The sequence below is a fragment of the Wyeomyia smithii genome, chromosome 3 (genome assembly GCF_029784165.1).
Source record: "Wyeomyia smithii strain HCP4-BCI-WySm-NY-G18 chromosome 3, ASM2978416v1, whole genome shotgun sequence".
Classification (NCBI taxonomy): Eukaryota; Metazoa; Arthropoda; class Insecta; order Diptera; family Culicidae; genus Wyeomyia; species Wyeomyia smithii.
In genome coordinates, this window is record NC_073696.1 from 231,734,643 (window position 1) to 231,752,891 (window position 18,249).

The 18,249-nt window shown below is 44.3% G+C and overlaps 1 protein-coding gene across 4 annotated transcripts in view; it reads left to right on the plus strand.

Moving 5' to 3' along the window:
- The window catches only part of LOC129731942 (FERM, ARHGEF and pleckstrin domain-containing protein 2), a 152,573-nt gene that overhangs the window by 121,036 nt on the left and 13,288 nt on the right, over positions 1–18,249 (plus strand). For 3 of the 4 annotated variants that reach the window (XM_055692340.1, XM_055692341.1, XM_055692342.1), the window contains one exon: positions 3,820–17,406. The exons of the other annotated variant lie outside the window; for it this stretch is intronic. In XM_055692340.1, the coding sequence (XP_055548315.1) occupies positions 3,820–15,434 (11,615 nt within the window). In that variant the 3' untranslated portion in view covers positions 15,435–17,406. Of the gene's footprint in view, positions 1–3,819; positions 17,407–18,249 lie in introns of those variants that run through there. 4 annotated transcript variants of the gene reach the window in all.

Here is an 18,249-nt window from a genome sequence, read left to right on the forward strand (position 1 = left end):
GATTTATTTAATTTGAAGGCAGCCACAGGCGCAACCCGCTGTTACTTCTGAGTGCTGTATCTGCTTCTACTGCTGTCAACGTTGTGGACGGTCCATCCAGCTCACATTCCGACTAATAAATGTAGCTAGTTTTCCCAGAAACACTCTTTTATAGCCGAAGGGTGCTACGTAATAGGCCACGCCTTTCAGTTCAGTTGTCACATTCTCTAGTGTTCTTTAGACGAATTATTCCACAATTCGCGTTTGATTTTTGTATCCAGCTAGTAAACACCGATGGTGCTCTCACACACGCAACGATATTACCCCTATCGTATTACGGCTTGTAATATCAAGCAAGCGATTTCGTTTGTCGCTGTCGCGTGTTGCATCATGTTGCAACTGAGCAGTTGAGAGACGACGCAATTCTGTTCATGCTGATTGATAGAATCGACTTTATATCAGTACTGCTTATTCGAATTAACTGCCTTTGTGAGTGCGTTCTAACAGGGCAGTTTGTTATTCAAAATCAGTTATGTTGATCGCAGCCTTTGTGCTGTCCCAACAGTGGGGGTATTAACTAAATAAACTACAACAGAATTTGATTGCTAGGATCCCGAGAAGAATGTTTGCTTGTGTTGATGCTAGGAAATTTTCACCCTTCAATTCCTTGTTTTATTTGCCTTGAAAAAGGGCATTTTGCTGTTCAAAATCGGTTGCTGATCGCAACCTTTGTGCCCCAACAGTGGGGGAGTTAAGATACACGGACAACATGCACTGTGGAAGCTATTTCACTTTCTGTAAATTAGACGGCCGCGACAGATGTAACTGCTATAATCCGCACAGAATGCTTGCTTACGTTGTCAAAAATTATTAACTTTCAATGACTTGTTTATTTGCCTTGAGAAAAGGCATTTTGCTTTTAAAAAATTGGATTTGGTGATGACGATCTTCATGTTGCCCTAACACGGGAGAATAATGGCAGTTTGGCGAGGCACGCTGAGAAGAACCGCGCTGCTCCTGAGACGTGGTGACCAACCACAGGGCTAGTGCTGCTGCTAAAGAAGGACGATTACTGTTGACAACTTGTCGCTGTCCAGTACAATTATGAGCGGCTTTGGCTGAAACAGGCTCTTATATAGGCCAAATAGCATGTTTTCAATTGCAAGGTATATGATTCTGTCGACCGTGCTTGGGAAGCAATCATATAACCAATCAGAGGACGTAATTTTCGTTTAAACAAGGCTTGACAATTATCAATAGTACAATAGTTTGCATAATCAATCAACAATTTTCTACATTCGGGTGGATGCGTGTATAATTTTCCAAACAATTGCTGCAATAATGAAGGAAATCGGTTGAAAACAAACCGATTTATAAGCATTTAAAAAGGGACATATTTCGTCCCTTTTTCGGTAATAGTTTTCCTATTTGCGTCCCTATGTGGTAGGCTAAAGAAAAGCGTAGTTCTACGTCAAAAAACTTGTTTTCTTTCAATAACAGCTTCAAAAGCAAGATGTCCAGAATTAAATCAATGCTTGGATTTTGAAGAAAATTAGTTGAGGATTTGAAAAAAATAATTTTATCAATTTTGAGCGACAGTGTTGCCAGGTATATTGTTTTTACTTATGAAAAATCAAATTGCATTTTTCGACAAATGAGTATAATTTTATTTCAAATTAAACAATTCCATCGTGTTCATGAGAATATTTTACATGAAAAATACCTATTGCGTAGGTAATGTGAGAAAAACTCGACTTACAGCATTATTAGGAAACTTTTTTTTTCAAATTTGAAGTTTTATTTTGGAAGTTTATATAAAAACAAGAAAAGCACATTTATTTGTTGGTGCTAATGAAAAAATGTATTAATCATTATACCAAAAGTTTGGGAAAAAATTTCTCAATCGATTAAGACATTAGTGTTCAAAATCCGCTCAGTGGCAATAATACGTATTTGCAGAGGGGGACATATTTTCGTTACAACTTCTACAGCATGCAAGCCCTATTAAAGTGAGACGTAGATCTACGTCAAGAAGGTTTCTATGAATGATTTTATGTGAATTTAGTTATTTGGTTATGTATTTGAAATAGGTATGAATAGCACTTTATACAAAAACTTTTACGTCGTTCTAATATTTTTATTCCATTTTTTTACCGTGAAATGGGGTGAAATTGATCACCTGAAAATTCGTGATAAAAAATACTAATCAAAAGATATTGCACTTACAACACTAGGCAATGTTAACGTGTCCTTAAACGCAACTTTTGCATGATTCACATACCTGTCAAAGTTAACCCTTGCATGCCCGGTGCAATTTTCCATATTTTCGAAAAATTCTTCTAACTTAGTCAAAACTCAATCGAATTTGATCAAACAAGTTTCCAAAAAACAACAAGAAGTGTTGAATTTACTTAAAGTAATCTTAGTTGAGGGTAATTATGTTAAATTTGGAGAAGTGAGTAAAGTTTGATAAAAGCTCAAAAAATGTAATTTTCAATAATGATCATTCCATACCATTAAAGAAATACTGATGAATTCGCAGGAAACCACAAAGATTTTAATTTCAGAGCTAGTTTTCGAGCCTTTGCAACAAACCGAATTAAAATCAGTCTAACGACGATAAAATAAGGGCAAATTTAGCAACAAGCAGCTCGTGATCCAGAATAAACAAATTATAACCTGAAATATCGTTATTTTCGTTTCCAAACTAGCTGTAAATGATATTTTTCAGTACAGAAATCATCATTTATCTTTAGCATATCGAAAAAAGATCACATTGCCAAAAGAATGTATGGATTTCAATGGTGATCAATTTCACCCCAATTTACCGCATAGTATCTTATAAAATTATCGAATTTATTTCATGAAGTAGACAATAGAAATTTCACCAATAGCCATAGAGGTTTACTGGAGCACATACCAGTACTTGTTCTAAAATTATACTATTTCGGGAAAAACGTACATGAAGCTAGTTAATTAGAAATTGTTATAAAAATTGATCAATTTCACCCCGTTCCATGTTTTCTTGTTGAATAAAACAATAAATGTATAGGTTAGATTTTGTAACGCCATCTTAGGAAATTCTTTTTTGGAGTTTTGCATCTTGTCCTGTAAATTACATATTCTAAATTCTGACCAAACTTTATGCCCGATCAGAGCTTGAAATAGTAATTTCGCTTGGATTAGTCCTAATCAAAACGTGAAACAGAGATGAATGTTCATACTTAAATATCACCAGAAACAAATTGAAATATATAGACTTAAAGTACTTAGCAGTATATTAAAAATATCAAGGAAACAATAAATTAGCTGATTGATTGAGCCGTTCTCTAGATACACAGTTTCCAAATTGAATCTTAGTGAATAAACTTTCAGTCGAATCGGCTGAAATCGCGCACTTGCTATGGACCGCCTGAACACCAAAAAAAAAAATCTCTTCTGTATCATATTTACTACTGCTTCTCATTCCGTTGTTCAACTTGGTTTGCTGTTTCGTTTAGCTTAGCTTGCCATGTTTCCGCAATGTTCCAATATAATCGTCAATATTTTTCTAGTATTTCAATTCGGGATAAATTGAGATTCCTCCGCTGTCTCCGACAATCGTTTGCTCAGCCCCCCAAAAGCAAACAACATACCAAATGGCCATTATGTTCAACTGCGTCAGCAACATCCGTATGTTGAATAGTTTCAAGTCCGTTTTATGTTTTACGCATGGTTAAGTTCCGTACGATATTAGAGTGTCCGATATTGCTAAGTGACCAATGTGTCTCCAACGGTCTATCGTTCCTTTTCCATCTCTGAAAACGACAACCGCGGATCTTCGGTGTGACTGTGGAGTAGGCCTGAACCACCGCCTCTATGCCACTATGTCCCCCAGTTACATTCATCGCAGCCACAGATATACCACGCCGCCGCAGCAGCGTCGGGCCTCAGCCGGGCCGCTGGGCCAACCGGGGGATCGCAGCAGTTCTATGGGGGAGACAACGGTCTCCTCCACCAGCCGGGAGAGTGTTTTATCGCCGGGGGGCATTCACATCAGGCGCTCTTCGGCGGCACCGGCACCGGGCCGCATGGGCCAATCGGGAACCAGCAGCTCTCAATCCCACCATGCCACACTAGTCCTTTATAACAATACGAGTACCTATTCGATGTCTAAGTCCGTCAGCACCGGTACCGATCTGTCGGACGATACTGCCGATAACATTATCTACTCGGACATTACCGATCTTTACCGTCGGGGCCAACGTTCCGAACGGCACGTTGCCGTCGAAGCCATGGTCAATGGCGGTGAGAGCGCTAGTGCAGCCGAGGATGAGGAGGAAATTATGGACGAGGTTATAGATGAGAACGCGATCCGCCAGGCGTACGTAGACGATGACGAGGATGAGGACGAAATCGACATCCGCTACGCTACCGCAACGCAGATCAAAGCAATGACCGCTGGAGGAGGCATCGCGATCCCATCTGGCACCTCGGCAACTAATGTTATAAGCAATACCGCCGTCAGTGACGATCTCTACGCCACGGTGAACCGCAAATGTAAAACCAACAAACAACAGCTACCACAATCACAACCAATACAAGCCACTACTGCTCACCACTCTGGTAAACATTTCAGTGATGAATTCATAGACGATAGTATTAGAAACTACAATAGCCATACCAATATAAGTAGCCACGTAAACGCCTCTAGTATTGGCCAGCTCAATTCCACTCCCAGTGGAGACGCGTATGCGAAATCTTCAGCCCACTTCGACGAATATTACGGCGCTAATCGGTACTCCGACACGTCGGACTACTTTAGCCATAGCCACAGTCAGCCGCACTATTCCCATTCGCCCAATTCTCACTCGTTAGCCACAACCATAACGCACAAGAACGGACTGACTGACGATGATGAACGATACTCCTCGTCACATCCGCCGCCCCCACCGGTGCATCCACGAACTTCTCGCTCGTTGCCGCGAGCTTCAGAACTGTCGAAGATCGATTCGCTCGATTCATCCTACAGCGGAGGAGGTGCTGATCCACACTTCGTAGGTCATCATTCGCTTAGTAACTTACCCAGTTCATCCAAAGTTACCAGCGATTATTTGCACTATTCGACCCTTTTGAAAAACTCCGATGACGGTATAAACAGTAAGAAAACTTCCTCCGAGCGGCTCGAGTATGAGTTGTCGAACGCAAATCTTTACTCGACTGTTCAGTACAAGAACGACTACGGTGACCAGGATGACTTCGAAGACGAATACGTCGGTGGCTACCCGAGTGGTGAAAATGGCATTATTGGGAAGGACGTCTGGCAACGGAGTACTTCATGTAAAGAGTTGTACGACTACAACTACGATGCGGCCGGAAGGTTGGATTTCACGATGCTTGAGCGAGAGTTTCTAACTTCCGATCGCATCGATAGTCCAGTAACGCGTTACGACGATTCGCGCCACTCGATGTACGTACAGAAAAATCACTCCATGGATGTTAGCCAGGAGTTCCTTGCGGCGGACGTGAAAGTTTACTCGTCCAGCTATCCGGGAACGACCTATAACACGATTGATCACAATAGCTACAAGCGCCAGAATGGCAATTTCTATGCAAACTTTGAGTACGGTTCACAGGATGATATTTCGCATGACAGTTATGAACTGTTGGAAAAATCTGACGATGATCTGTACTGTAAGGTGCCGGATGAAGCGCACACACGATCTTGTTCGCTCGATTCTGGCAACTACATTCCCACGGATGACGAAAGTGTATCCGAGCACCAGAGTCATCCACTTTCCCGTTTCGCTAAATATCGTTCGAGCTTGGAGACAAAATCGAAGAGCACCGCCGATATCGATGATTTGGACGATATTTTCCTGATGGAGGATCCGAGGGATCTTCCACGGGAGAAGCTGTGCGTCAAATCGGATGGGAATTTCTATAAACAGTTAAAGAAAGCTATGGGGTCTAGAACATCGAGTCCGGAGTCGCGCAGCGACTATTACGAGTCGAAGCTCTCAAAGAGCAGTGATTCTAGCAAAAAATCTAAAGATAGTGTTTATCATACAGACAGTAACAAGAAATCACGTGAAACCTTGAAGAGTAAGTCGGGGTCTGGATTTAACTCACGTACCTCAAGTCAGGATTCGCGAGATTCCTTCGGAATGGACATATTGCTTACCAAAAACTACGAAATGCCCACAACCACTAGCAAGAAAGCCAAGTATCTTAGCAAGCGCTTTGATAGCAGCTCGCGAAACTCCAGCCAGGACTCTAAGAGTGATTACTACGATGCCAATGAGCAGACGATCGAAATGGAAGATCTAGAATCGGATGAGATCTACTCACGAATTAAGGTACATTCCCACGACAACATTCCCAGTGAGGTCGGTGGAATCGCTGCTAAAAACAGCACCGGTGGTACTGGTTTCTACGATAACCAAATTTACTCGTCCACGTTCCCGAGTGCTCAGCCAAAACCCACGACAAAGACAACCTCCAACGTGACATCTATTTCGTTGCAGAACGTCGAACTGGACCGAAATGCTCGCAGTTATTCGACGTATAAATCTCCCGATCCGGTGGTAACTCAGGCTATGCCAAAACCAATCGACAAGCAACCTCCGAAGGCCACCCACATCTGGCCGGAAGAAATCGAAGGCCTACCGACTACGATCAGCAGCGAGAGCCAGCGGGTTGACCGTACCCGAGCTTTCCGCCGAAAGTCCGACAGTGAGAATATTTTCAGCTTCGACAAAGAAAAAATCGAATCGCTGACTAGCAGTATGAACGATGAGACTCCCACGACCGCGATTCTGGTGGAAAGTAAAACGACCAAAGCAAGTCCCGATTACCCGCTAACACCCGAGCTACTGTCGGAGTTCGACAAGCAGAAAATCGATTCTCCACACATTTTGCCAAAGCAGACACGCAAGGAAGAACTGATGGCGAAAACTCATTTTGAAGAGTACAATCCAAAGCTGATTTTGGACGCACCGATTCCCGGTGTTCTAACCTACACCCACGCAACAGTCGAACGTACCAAATCCGATCCCAATTCCTTGGCCAATCGTCCCCGGCTTGGTCCCAACTCGCGCCGTCATACGCTAATGCATCAAAAATCAATCGATCTCACACCGGCCGACTCCAGTGAGGAAGAATATCTTTACCGACAGATTCCAAGTGCACCGCCGCTGTGTAAATCGCACGGTAGTCACTTTGAAATTCCACACAACTACGATATGAATATCCCAGCGGTCGAGCTGCCTCCCAATGGGTTCGAGGTACCGAAGAGTTTTTTCGCTGATTACGATCGCCGTATGCATAAGGTACTAAAGGATGACATACCGTACGTACTGCACAAGAGGCACATAATGAACGGTACCGCTCCCTCGCCCTCCCAAGAAAAACAGCATCGCTACCCAAAACCTAAAAGTCCCAAATCTCCCAAAAGTCCGAAATCACCTAAGTCTCCGAAGTCACCCAAAGTCGAAATGCGAGACACAGCCACACAAAAAGAAAACACCTTACGGGTGAAGGATGACTACGGAGAGGAAGCAGTTGATAATGGACAGGGATTCCTGTTTACCCAGAATATCGATCTTTCGAAGGTAGACCCCGTAACTTTAGAGGTAGATAAATCATCCCAAACAATGCAACTTACCAGCCCGAAGCGGGACATTACGAAAAAGATGGACCCCCTGATGCTCGAACAGCTGAACAGTAAGCTTAGCCAAATAGAAAGCGACTCCGCTACGAGCTCCCGCACTGATAGCAACCCCCAGAAGCGTCTCGAACCGAAGCCCGTCGAACTGCCGTATCAGATCGAGAAGAAGAACACCGAACTGATGGTGCCAAAACGCGTCGTCAAACCCCGCATGGCACCGGTGAAAACTAAAACCGGAAAAGGAAAGAAAAATGCCAAAACCCGAATCACATCGTTCTCCTCGGACGACGAAAGTCTAGACTCGGATGATGTGTTTGGTTCGGCGGAGGCTATGCCAACCAAGCTAGAGTTCTCGCCACCTCAGTCACGTAAAGAAATAGAACCGATTCTGAAACACGAATCAAGTAGAATGGCATCCAATGCATGGGCTCGAGGACAGACAATGAGCTCAACCGAGATCGAAGGTTCTCCGCCCCAATGCCGAAAGTTGGCGGAGTTAGAGAGCCGCTACCACACGAACGTAAGCCTCCAGACACATCAGATGACTAGCACCGAATTGAGACGAATTTCCGAACGCTCCTTCTCGATTCCCAGCTCCGAAGACGAAGCCAAGAGAGCGGAGGAATCCACCAAAGCATACCACAAAACAGAGAACATCTCATCGCCGATCATTGAAAGCATAGAAATCCATCGAACGGATGACGAGATCTACGAGACTGCCAGGGAAGACAATTCGGGGTTTGCGAAAGGATTGCGGAAAGAAGTTCCAAAAAAATTCAAAGGAGAATCCAAGCTGTCCCCATCGAAAACTAAACTGATCGAGGAGATGATCGATTCGTCGATCGTTATGCGCTCGAAGGGACACGCTCCGATATTGTTTGCTCACGCTCGTCTGAATCTCAGCGAAGGATCGGCATTTGCGGCGCTTCAACGCCAGAAAGCTACGCAAGATTCACCGACATCTGGTCGACGGGCGAAAAGTTTAGACACACCGGTGATTTCCCTCCACAAGCTGCCTCCCATGAATGCATTCTCTTCCAAGGATGACACGGTGGGTTATGAAGAGGAAGCCGAAGTGTTGGAGGTGAAGTCACTTCAGAAGAAAAATAATATTATCGAAGAAGAGCAGGACGAATCGGTGCACTCGTGTGCTGATGCTATCGTCGTGACCGACCCGAAAGCGACCCGTAAAACATCCACCACTGACGAGGAGGTTCGGATGGTGCAGATAGACGAAGACGAGCTCGAGTTGCTGGATCGCTTAAAGTACATCGAAAAGATTGAGCTGCAAGGAGTGAAGATCAAGGAGAAGCGCAAAACAAAAACTAAACTTAAAAGTGGAGATCAACTCATTTTGGAAATACCAAGATACAAGTTTGAGCCGTTCAGTTCGGGAAACAGTTCGATCAAAACGTCCCCGGCGATAAGCCGTGCGAGCAGTGTCGAGAGTACTGGTAAAATCAAACAGAAAACCGACAGCGGCACACAGACTCCGACTGGCGGCGCCACCGCGGTGAAACAAAAATGTAAATCCACCAGTCCGAAAGGATCGGAGAAGATTCCTCAGCCGAAGCGACGCGCTTCGGATGAGGTGAAAAAAAGTTCTCCCAATGATATCCTACGCACCAAGAGTCAGGAGTCGCTTGGCAAGAAAAGCAATGGGAAAGAGAAATCTAAGTCTTTGGATAAAATGGAGCTGAAGCGGTTAGGGAGCAAGGAGAAGAAATCAGTTGAGGAGAGTGAGCTCGAGCGAGCTCGAAGGAAGGAACGTCAGCAGAAGTTGTACGAATCGGCTATGAAGCAAACGATCACGATGTTGAGTCCCGTGAAGGATCAGCTGCCACAATTTCCTGCACCTGAAGATAAAATTTCCGTGAAAACCGAAGGGGATAAAATCATCATCGACGCCGAAGTCAAATCCAAGCCCGAGGATCTGGTCTTCATAGCTAAGGCTCCTCGTAAACTGGACTGCGGGTTGGCGAAGATAAGCCGTAGTTTTGAGGATCAGAAAAGTGTTGAAAAGCTGGACAAAGCTAGTCGAAGCTTTGACGATCGCAGTAAATCGTTCGATGATCATTCCGATCGATCGGAACATGGTACGGATAGTAGTAGTTTGGTGATAAAATCGCCCACTAAACTGTCGAAGAGTCAGGAATTAAAGCAACAGATAGAGGGATCCGTTGTGCACAAGAAGTTCGAAGGAAAGTCGAAGAGTTTGGAGAAAAAACCGGAACCGCAGTATTTGGATATCGAGTACAAGACGCGTAGTCTGGATCAGAACTATATTGACCACTACGGTGAGGTAACTTCACCCGATTCGGAGGGTAATTCTGGACATTCCAGAAAGCAGGAGGTGGTAAAAGTTGACGTTCATCGGCCGAAAGCTGAACCTTGCGAATCGGCACGAGAGTCGCGATTTGACAAAGGTAAAAGCTTGGATGCCAATCTAGGTAATGGGAAGGATAAAACGCCCGCTATCGAACGGAGATCTCATTCGCAACCGGATGAGTTCACTGGTGAGTTGGATATGCAGGATATAATTTCCGAACGGCGAACTCTGGATCTGATGAAGCGAAGATCGGAGGAGAGAACTCTGGATTACGGTAGCATTGACAACGAGGAGAGAAAGTCCTTCAAGCACGGTAGTGAGGAGTCCTTGACCGAAGTTAGTGAAATGAAGATGGAACCAAAGGAACCTTACTTGCCTTGTCGGGTGCCGACAATCGAGTATGAAGAGCCCTCTTTGGAAGAGGATCTTGAACAGCAACAGGTGGAAGTTAAACCAACAAAAAAGGAAATAATGGGAAAGCTTGCTCTAGAGCGGAGCAGAAGCGATGAGACCACTTCTTGGGTAACTATTGCCAGCGAAGAATACACCGGTACCGACGGAACCGGTCCCCAGGAGGCGGAAGAAGCCGGCGGAATACGAAAGATTGAAACCCAAACCACCTTCGAAGATATTCGTGACATAACAATGCCTGAATCGGAGGTATCCACCTCGGACATTACGGTCATACCTTCGAAAGCTAAGAGCAAATCACCCACTGATGCAAAATCGTTCGATCGCCCGCTACCAAAAATACCAGAGAAAGCGAAAAAAGTGAAATCTCCTACTAAGGAAGAGCCGAAAGTTGAGGAAGAGGAAAGTACAGGGAAACAAGCTTCCCAAAGGCGCGGAGATTTCCTGCGCTTATCCATAGAACGATCTCGAAGCTCCGACACGGGATCTAGCCGCGAGAATGACAACAGTCCCGTGCGTCAGGATTCCAGCACACCTCGCGGTAAAGGTTCGCTAGATGAGGAGTCCAGCTTGAGCTGTTCGATAGCGCGTCCCTTGGGGATATCCCAGGATATGGATTCAATGGATCACATAAAATGTCACGAACTGCGCGAGGCTATGCTCAAGATGGAGGAAACCGAGGAAGTAAAGGCCAAAAAGTCTTCTTCAACGCTGGAGAAGCAATGTCCGGTGGATTTGGGTTCAGGGTCAGAGCTGGACGTGGACACAGTAGAGGATCGTATTTCTAGGATCCTTCAACGAGAAGAGAGTGAATCTAGCTCCGATAACGGAGCAGCGCAAAAACCGAAGGTAGTAAAACCAGTACGGACAACGTTGATACACAAAAAAGTATGCCGAACTGCGCAACCCAATGAGAAGCAGCATCAGCATACTACCGCAGAGCTAAAATCAGGAACGTTGAAGTTGCTGAGCGCGGACGGTGACCGTAGTTCGTTGGAATCCAAGTCCAGTTTGGAGTCGAAAGGTTCGCTAGGATCATTCGAAACAGAAAGCAGCTCGGGGTCGCTTGGAGCTGCTCAACGTAAGGGAGACTTGCAGCAGAAGGAAGCCGTTTCCACTTGGAAACCGTTTCCAATAGAGAGCTCCGGTAGCTCGAGTGTGGAAGAAAACTGGAATCCACCGGATCAGGAGAGTTATGAAAGTTTCGATATAGCTACCGAGACTATCGAGCTCCAGAGGGTGGCAGCACCTGAGCAGAAGGAATCTTCGCCGGATGAACAAAAGGAAAGTGATTCGGATTTACAGGACGAGCTAAACGATTTTCCAGCTACTTTCGGATATCCGGAGATGACGTCCACTCTGGGCATCAGCATCAATCCGGTGGATATAATGAAATACGGGACGTCATTTGGGATTGGAAGAACGCTTTCGAGAATTTCGGAACGAAGTACAAATTCCGAGAAATCTAGCGCCGAAGATATTGAAGCAGAGAAATCCAGTTTGGAGGATCTTAGCGTTCATGATGAATCGGCCATTTCCAGTGAACATCAGGCAAGTTTAAGTTCGGATCTACACTCGAACTCTAATCAAGCGTACATTTCCGACGCTGATAGACGAACTTCTGCAGAAATGCCGGATATACCGTGCGATTCAGCAGCAGCGGAGCGACTGTCGGAGATCTACAAGAACAATGTTGTTAAGAACGGACGCTTCACTGTATCTAGCCTTGGTGACGGGGCGAAAAAGGCAAGGGATGAGAAACCTAATCTGCAATGTTTGTCGACGGGTGGCAGTCAAGATTCGGAAGACTGGCCTTTACCGGAAATTCCTTACGATAGTACACCAATCGAGAGATATGATCCGAATTTTATTCCGCCCCATCCCGATAAGCCGTATCCTAGGCAGCACTGGGCAGGATCGGCTGCTACCGGGCACTCTCAGGAGTCTGATAATTGGCCCACTCCACCGTCCAGCATGTTGGAAACGCCGATAGTTGAGAACGTCCAGACCTTCAGAGTTAGTGAACCTCAACATCCGACTCAAGTGATGGTGGAATCGTACACCGAACCTACGGGCGATGACGATTCCGATCCGGATTATGCAGAAGTCCCCGATGAAGCTCCCGAACCACCCAGACGCGATTATCGTCCTTCTAATATCCCAGTGAAGCTATACGTAACCGCCGCTTCTTCACTCTCGCTGGCAACTCCTTACGATAGTACAGTTTACTCAATATCAACCATCGAAGAACACGTTACATATGAAGGCTTTGATAACAATACCTGTCTCAGTAGCACGCTAGGGCCAGCTAGTTGTCTACGGACTACATTCGATGCATGCTCTAGTCAAAAACCATTTTCGAATCAAGGCACGGGTAAAGAATCAACATCGGATCGGGTCATCATTTCGCAACCAACGAAATCTCCTCAGAATCTTAGTCCCATCACCGATGATGACTTCTTCCTGAACGACGAAGTATTCTGTCCAGGGACGGTAACAATAGAAATTTCACCCGACGACAGTAAACCTCCGTCGGACTTTACGGTACCGCAAAAGTTCTCGCGAAGTTCCAACAATTCTGACACATCGATCGACGATTTGCTGTCGTCCTCCTGCGCAACGTACATGGAGGAAACAGTGCGTCGCAATCTCGAACCACGAAGATTAAGCAACGAATCATGCAAAAAGTGCAGTCATAGTAGCCATTCCGAGGAAGAGACTAGCTCTTTCGGAACTGATCTAGATGGTACGGTCAAAATGGGTCTGCAGCAGAAACGCTGCACCCACAGCTCACATTCGGAGGATACTTCGATTGGTCTTAGCATTTCTGAGTGGTCCACCGGCACGAATACTGTTCGGCAGTATGCCAATCTGTCCGGATCGGACAGTCTATCGGCGGTCTCGAACCACTCGGGTAACGTGAAAAGCGAAAAATCTACCCATACGAAGAGTAGCGTCAGCTCGGTACATAAATCAACAGAGAGTCTGGATGAAAAAAGTGTCAGCTTGTCCAGTAACAATAATAAACGATTTTCGTTGGATAACATCTCCGACGGACCGAAGTATGAACACTTCAGTAACTCGGATACAGACAAGTTCTCTTCCGGGACGAAGAGTGATGATACCACACTAACACTGACGGAGATGGCTCAAACGATTACGGAATGGTCCACGAGTAGCAGCAACACGCTGATTGCGCAGGCAGAAGCTTTGAAACATATCGAATCCAAAGGATCTGATAGACCGCTAACCCGAACCACTTTCGAGTACATCCCGCTAAAACCGCCAAAAGTAGTGAAGAAACCAATCACCGACGACAAGAAAATGATCCCAACAGTACACGTGAAACCAAAACCCAAACAAACAACTCCACCCCAAGTGGTGACACCAGAAATAGAAATCAAACCTCCGCCCCCAGATTTGATCCCGAAGACAGCTGAACGACCCACGAAAATCCCACCCAAAATAGTGGAAATGATCGAGAAATCCCCCAAACGGGCAGCTCCACAACCGCCACCTATTGTGGAACAACCGCTTCCGCAGTCCTACCGAGACTCGGTTCCACCCCCTGCAACCGAACCCGAACCATTGGCCACCAAACGAAGAACCCTGGAAATGATGTCACAACGTTACGCCAGTCAGGATTGCCAGTCGGAATCCGAACCATTCTCCGAGCGTCTACCGGCTGCAATCGATGTGGTAACAGCTCCTCCATCAAAACCACCCCGCGGAGATTCTCTACCATCGGGAAGTTCGGTTCCGATGGTTGAGAAACCTCTAGCGAAACATCATAGCTATGACGATAAAACCCTCTCCAAGTCCCAAATTCGAGAATACAAATCCACCAAAATGCGCCACAGTCAGTCATTCCACGAACACTTGGTCTCTTCCGACCTGAACAAAATCGTCGAAGAAAACATGGGCAGCTCTTCGACTACAACCCACAGCAGCGAAGCCACGGCAAGTACAGACAACTCCTCACCAATGTTCCCACGACCGGAAAAGTTGGTTCGTTGTTCGCCTTATTACTCCAGCAGTTTAAGTTCGGAATCGCCTCCCATCCAACCCATACAACAACCCCCAATGCAGAAGCCTCCTCGCAAAACGTCCCTTCCTCGAAATCTGGTACCCAAAAGTCCACCCAGTGGTAACGATACCGACAGTTCGCTAGATTTCCGCCAACAGGATCCAAAGTTACGTCCTCGGGGTTACCGAAAGAAGCGAACCGTTCCGCCGAAGAAAAGTCGACTTGATAATCGTCTGCTGGAGCATCAAGAAAGCTCCGAATGTTCGGAGGGATACTTTCCGGAGATAGAATCCGGCAGCTCGGACGTTATCGATCAGCAGCAGTACCAGCGTTATCCGGACTTTGAGGAAGAACTCGAACAACTGCCCGAGGATTACGAGGATGAAACTTATCGCGCGGAGGATGAACGTGAGAGCAAAAACGGCGGCGGAGTATATCCGAGTGCGTCCTATTCCAACAAGTTCGAAGGTTTAGATATGACGGAGAACGTAGACGAAATGGGTTTCCCTAGGTACGATCGGCTTGGTCACATAACGAACCCAAATCTGTACAAATCGGATACGCCTTCGCCTCCGGTGAAACCGGTTAGACAGCGAAAGCGCCAGGTAAAGCGTGATGATGGTGACGTTGAGTATCCGGGTGTCCAGTATACGCCGGAGAGTGGCAGCTGCTCGGAAACGAAGGCCGGTCTGTCGGATGATGTGTGCTACTCGAGCGAGGATAGCTTCGCGGCAGGATACCGACAGGCGGTGAGCAGCTCACGGTACCAGAAAAACGTCGAAATTCCCTATCCGGACTTTTTGTCTGACTACGAAAATGAATCGTCATCCACAACCTGTTCGTATGCCCGTCGCATGGAGCATGATCGACATCGGTACGTCGAGTTGGAGCACGGTGGCCCCAAAAGTGGCGGCACCGAATCGATTGGGTTCGATCTGAGAGCTCTGCCTCCGCCAATTTACGTTGAGGGTCAAGGCTTAGAGGAGGACGATGAAGAGGAGGAGGAAGAAGAAGAAGAGATTGAGGATAATGCGATCTAAGCACAGGAGAATACTGAGTCTAGAAGCAAAAACAAAACCGATCTCTCGAGCGCTGCCATCTGTGGGTGAGATTTTATACTGCATGACATCGAGTTGAGCCGCTGAAGTCAAATAATTAAAAGCAAATTTTAATCCCAATCAACACAACCTGAACAAAGGTTTGAAGTTAAATGTCGTTACATTCATTTGATGAGTGGGTTGAAGATTTTATTCGCTAACTGAGACACGAGTTAAATAATGGATTATATAAAATATACTCTTGCTGTTACATCAGTCTAACCAAAGTTTAACAAACATACCTAGATGCATAGTTTCAAGCATGAATTTATAACAGGATATAGTGAAGTGCGGGTGGTATGCGAAGTTGGTGTAGTATACTCTACTCTAAGTTTGGTTCTCCTTTCTTGAGGACTTGTGGACTAAAAAACAAGATTCACATTTATGATTATGATAATCGCGTTGATTGTGACCCTGAAAAGCATTGTTTGAATATGAATCGCGGTCCAGAAAGAACCTATTTAAGAAAACTACTTAAGTTAGTATAGCAACAATGCAACTTATTTAGTTTCATGTTGATATGATCATCAAAAAATCCTGGCAGTTTGAGGCATTACACCAACGCTCACATACCAACCGCCAGCGGCGGCATATTGATTAACATTTTAGGCCAACATAAATTAGACATTAAAGACACTAGCAGAGCATGCTAAACAATTGTTATATTCTCACCAAGCACATTAAAATTTACACTAAAAAACCATTTGGAGATACAATTTTAGATATTATATTACAACAAAATCTTGTATTCATACTAATCGATAGAAGGCAAAATGGATCGCAGTGAGTAAAAACATAGTGTTTATTTTTGAGTTTTTTCATAAGAGCCAGATTCAGAGATGTCTGTATGTAAACTGTTGTTAGAGAACGGAAAGTATTTCGGCTATAATATAAAATCTATTCCATATAGACGTAGAGCCTAACGAAGGAAAGAGTGCAACGCGGGAGGTGCCACAATTCAGTATTCTGACTGTTATAATATCTGTTTCTAGTGAATTAATACAATTAATACTGACTATGCACAGTCGTCTTTATCAGGTTAATGAAATGTGTCAAGGTTTTTTTTTTGTAATATTCCATCATGCCAAATCGTTACGTTTGTGGTGGTAAAGCCAATCCCAAAGTACCTCTGAACGTGCGTGCGAAATTTTTTATATTCTATTATATTCTATTGAATGTTGTCTTAATGCTAGGTTTTAAATACGTGTATTTTATACGAATAGTCTATATATTCACGGATGGCATGACACAAAACAGTGGATTCTATTATGTAATTACGATTCCGTTTTGGAATAATCTATCAACACCGATGGCTCTCTATATGACTTACAGCGAATGCGTTATATATTCAAAGTAAAGTTTAGATCATGTTTGAATAAAAAAGCTAGTTAAAATAAAATTTTCTATTAAACTATGATTTGGAGAGGCATATTTCCAAGTTTCGAGCAGCGAGTAGTTTGCAGACTCATACGAAGTAGATAAACATAAATGCCACACAGAATGATAATACTCAAAAACAAAAATAACCAATTTCAGCATCAAATCATCTATTATTGTTACTTCTCTCCGATCCGAGAACGAACCAAAAAAGTGAAGCTCTCAAATCCAAGCTCTACTACTAACAACCAACTAGCAGATACATACGTACGTACATAGGTAGATTTAACCAACACCTCTCGACCTGCCTCGATAAACAGAGAAAAACAATTATGAAAAAAAAAAACAACAAACAAACGAAATAAAAATAAAAATCAAACCAGGAACCAGTTACAGCAAACAAAATCCCCTGAACACGAGGTCAAAACAACCGTTATCGAGCGAGATTGGAGCGCTTCCCACAGTGACAAAAGTATAACATAGCAAATGGTGTAATAAATAGCAAGTTTGGAAACTTTAAAGTATTTCGAAAACTGTACCCGATGTGCTTTTTCTCATTCCTGCTTAGCATTGTTATGTTTATTCATTTTGCTGAGTCTCTTTTATTAACTTTTTCAGGAACAGGGATGGGATACCCAAATGATGATTTTTGATTGATTTTGAAAGACAAGCTAATTGAGTGATATATATTTTTTTTTTTTGAGTTTACAAGTATTTCTTTTTAGTTGAGTGTGAATTTTACTGTATGCTTATTTTAATGATGGGTTTACTGCCACAACATGGTTTACGACTTCGGTTTCTCTCATATAAAAATAGCCCACGTCTCACAAGTATTCATTTTGTTTGCTTTTTTGCATTTTATTCCTCGTTGCAATCATGCACCGTTCATTTCAGAATGTAATCAAAAGGTAAAGGGATTTAAAGGTTTTTAAACTGAAATTTCATAGCAATCTAGTTTAAGTGTCCGACGTTTCGGCCGTTGTGATGACTTTTTTCGACGGAAGTTCTATGCTAAACTGTATAAACAAATATCAGATAATTATTTGGTTTTTTTTTTTTTATCAGTAGGAACCCGCTGTTTGACCAAAAACCACCTCATATGGGTAGTTTCGGAGTCGGGACGATGTCCAGAGACCTGAAAACGACCACAGAGGTAATTTTAATTCAACTTCCGGCTTCGGGATGAGAACCAATTTTTGCCGAATACCATCGAATATGGGCATTTCTGGAATTGAATGTCGCCCAGAGACCGGTGATCAACTCCAGGTGCCAGTTTGACATGCATCTTGCCCGGAAATCGGAAGTCACCAACTTAAACTTCAAAATGACATCTGGAGTCGATTTTCGCCCTCTGGGCATCATACCGATTACGGAAATACCC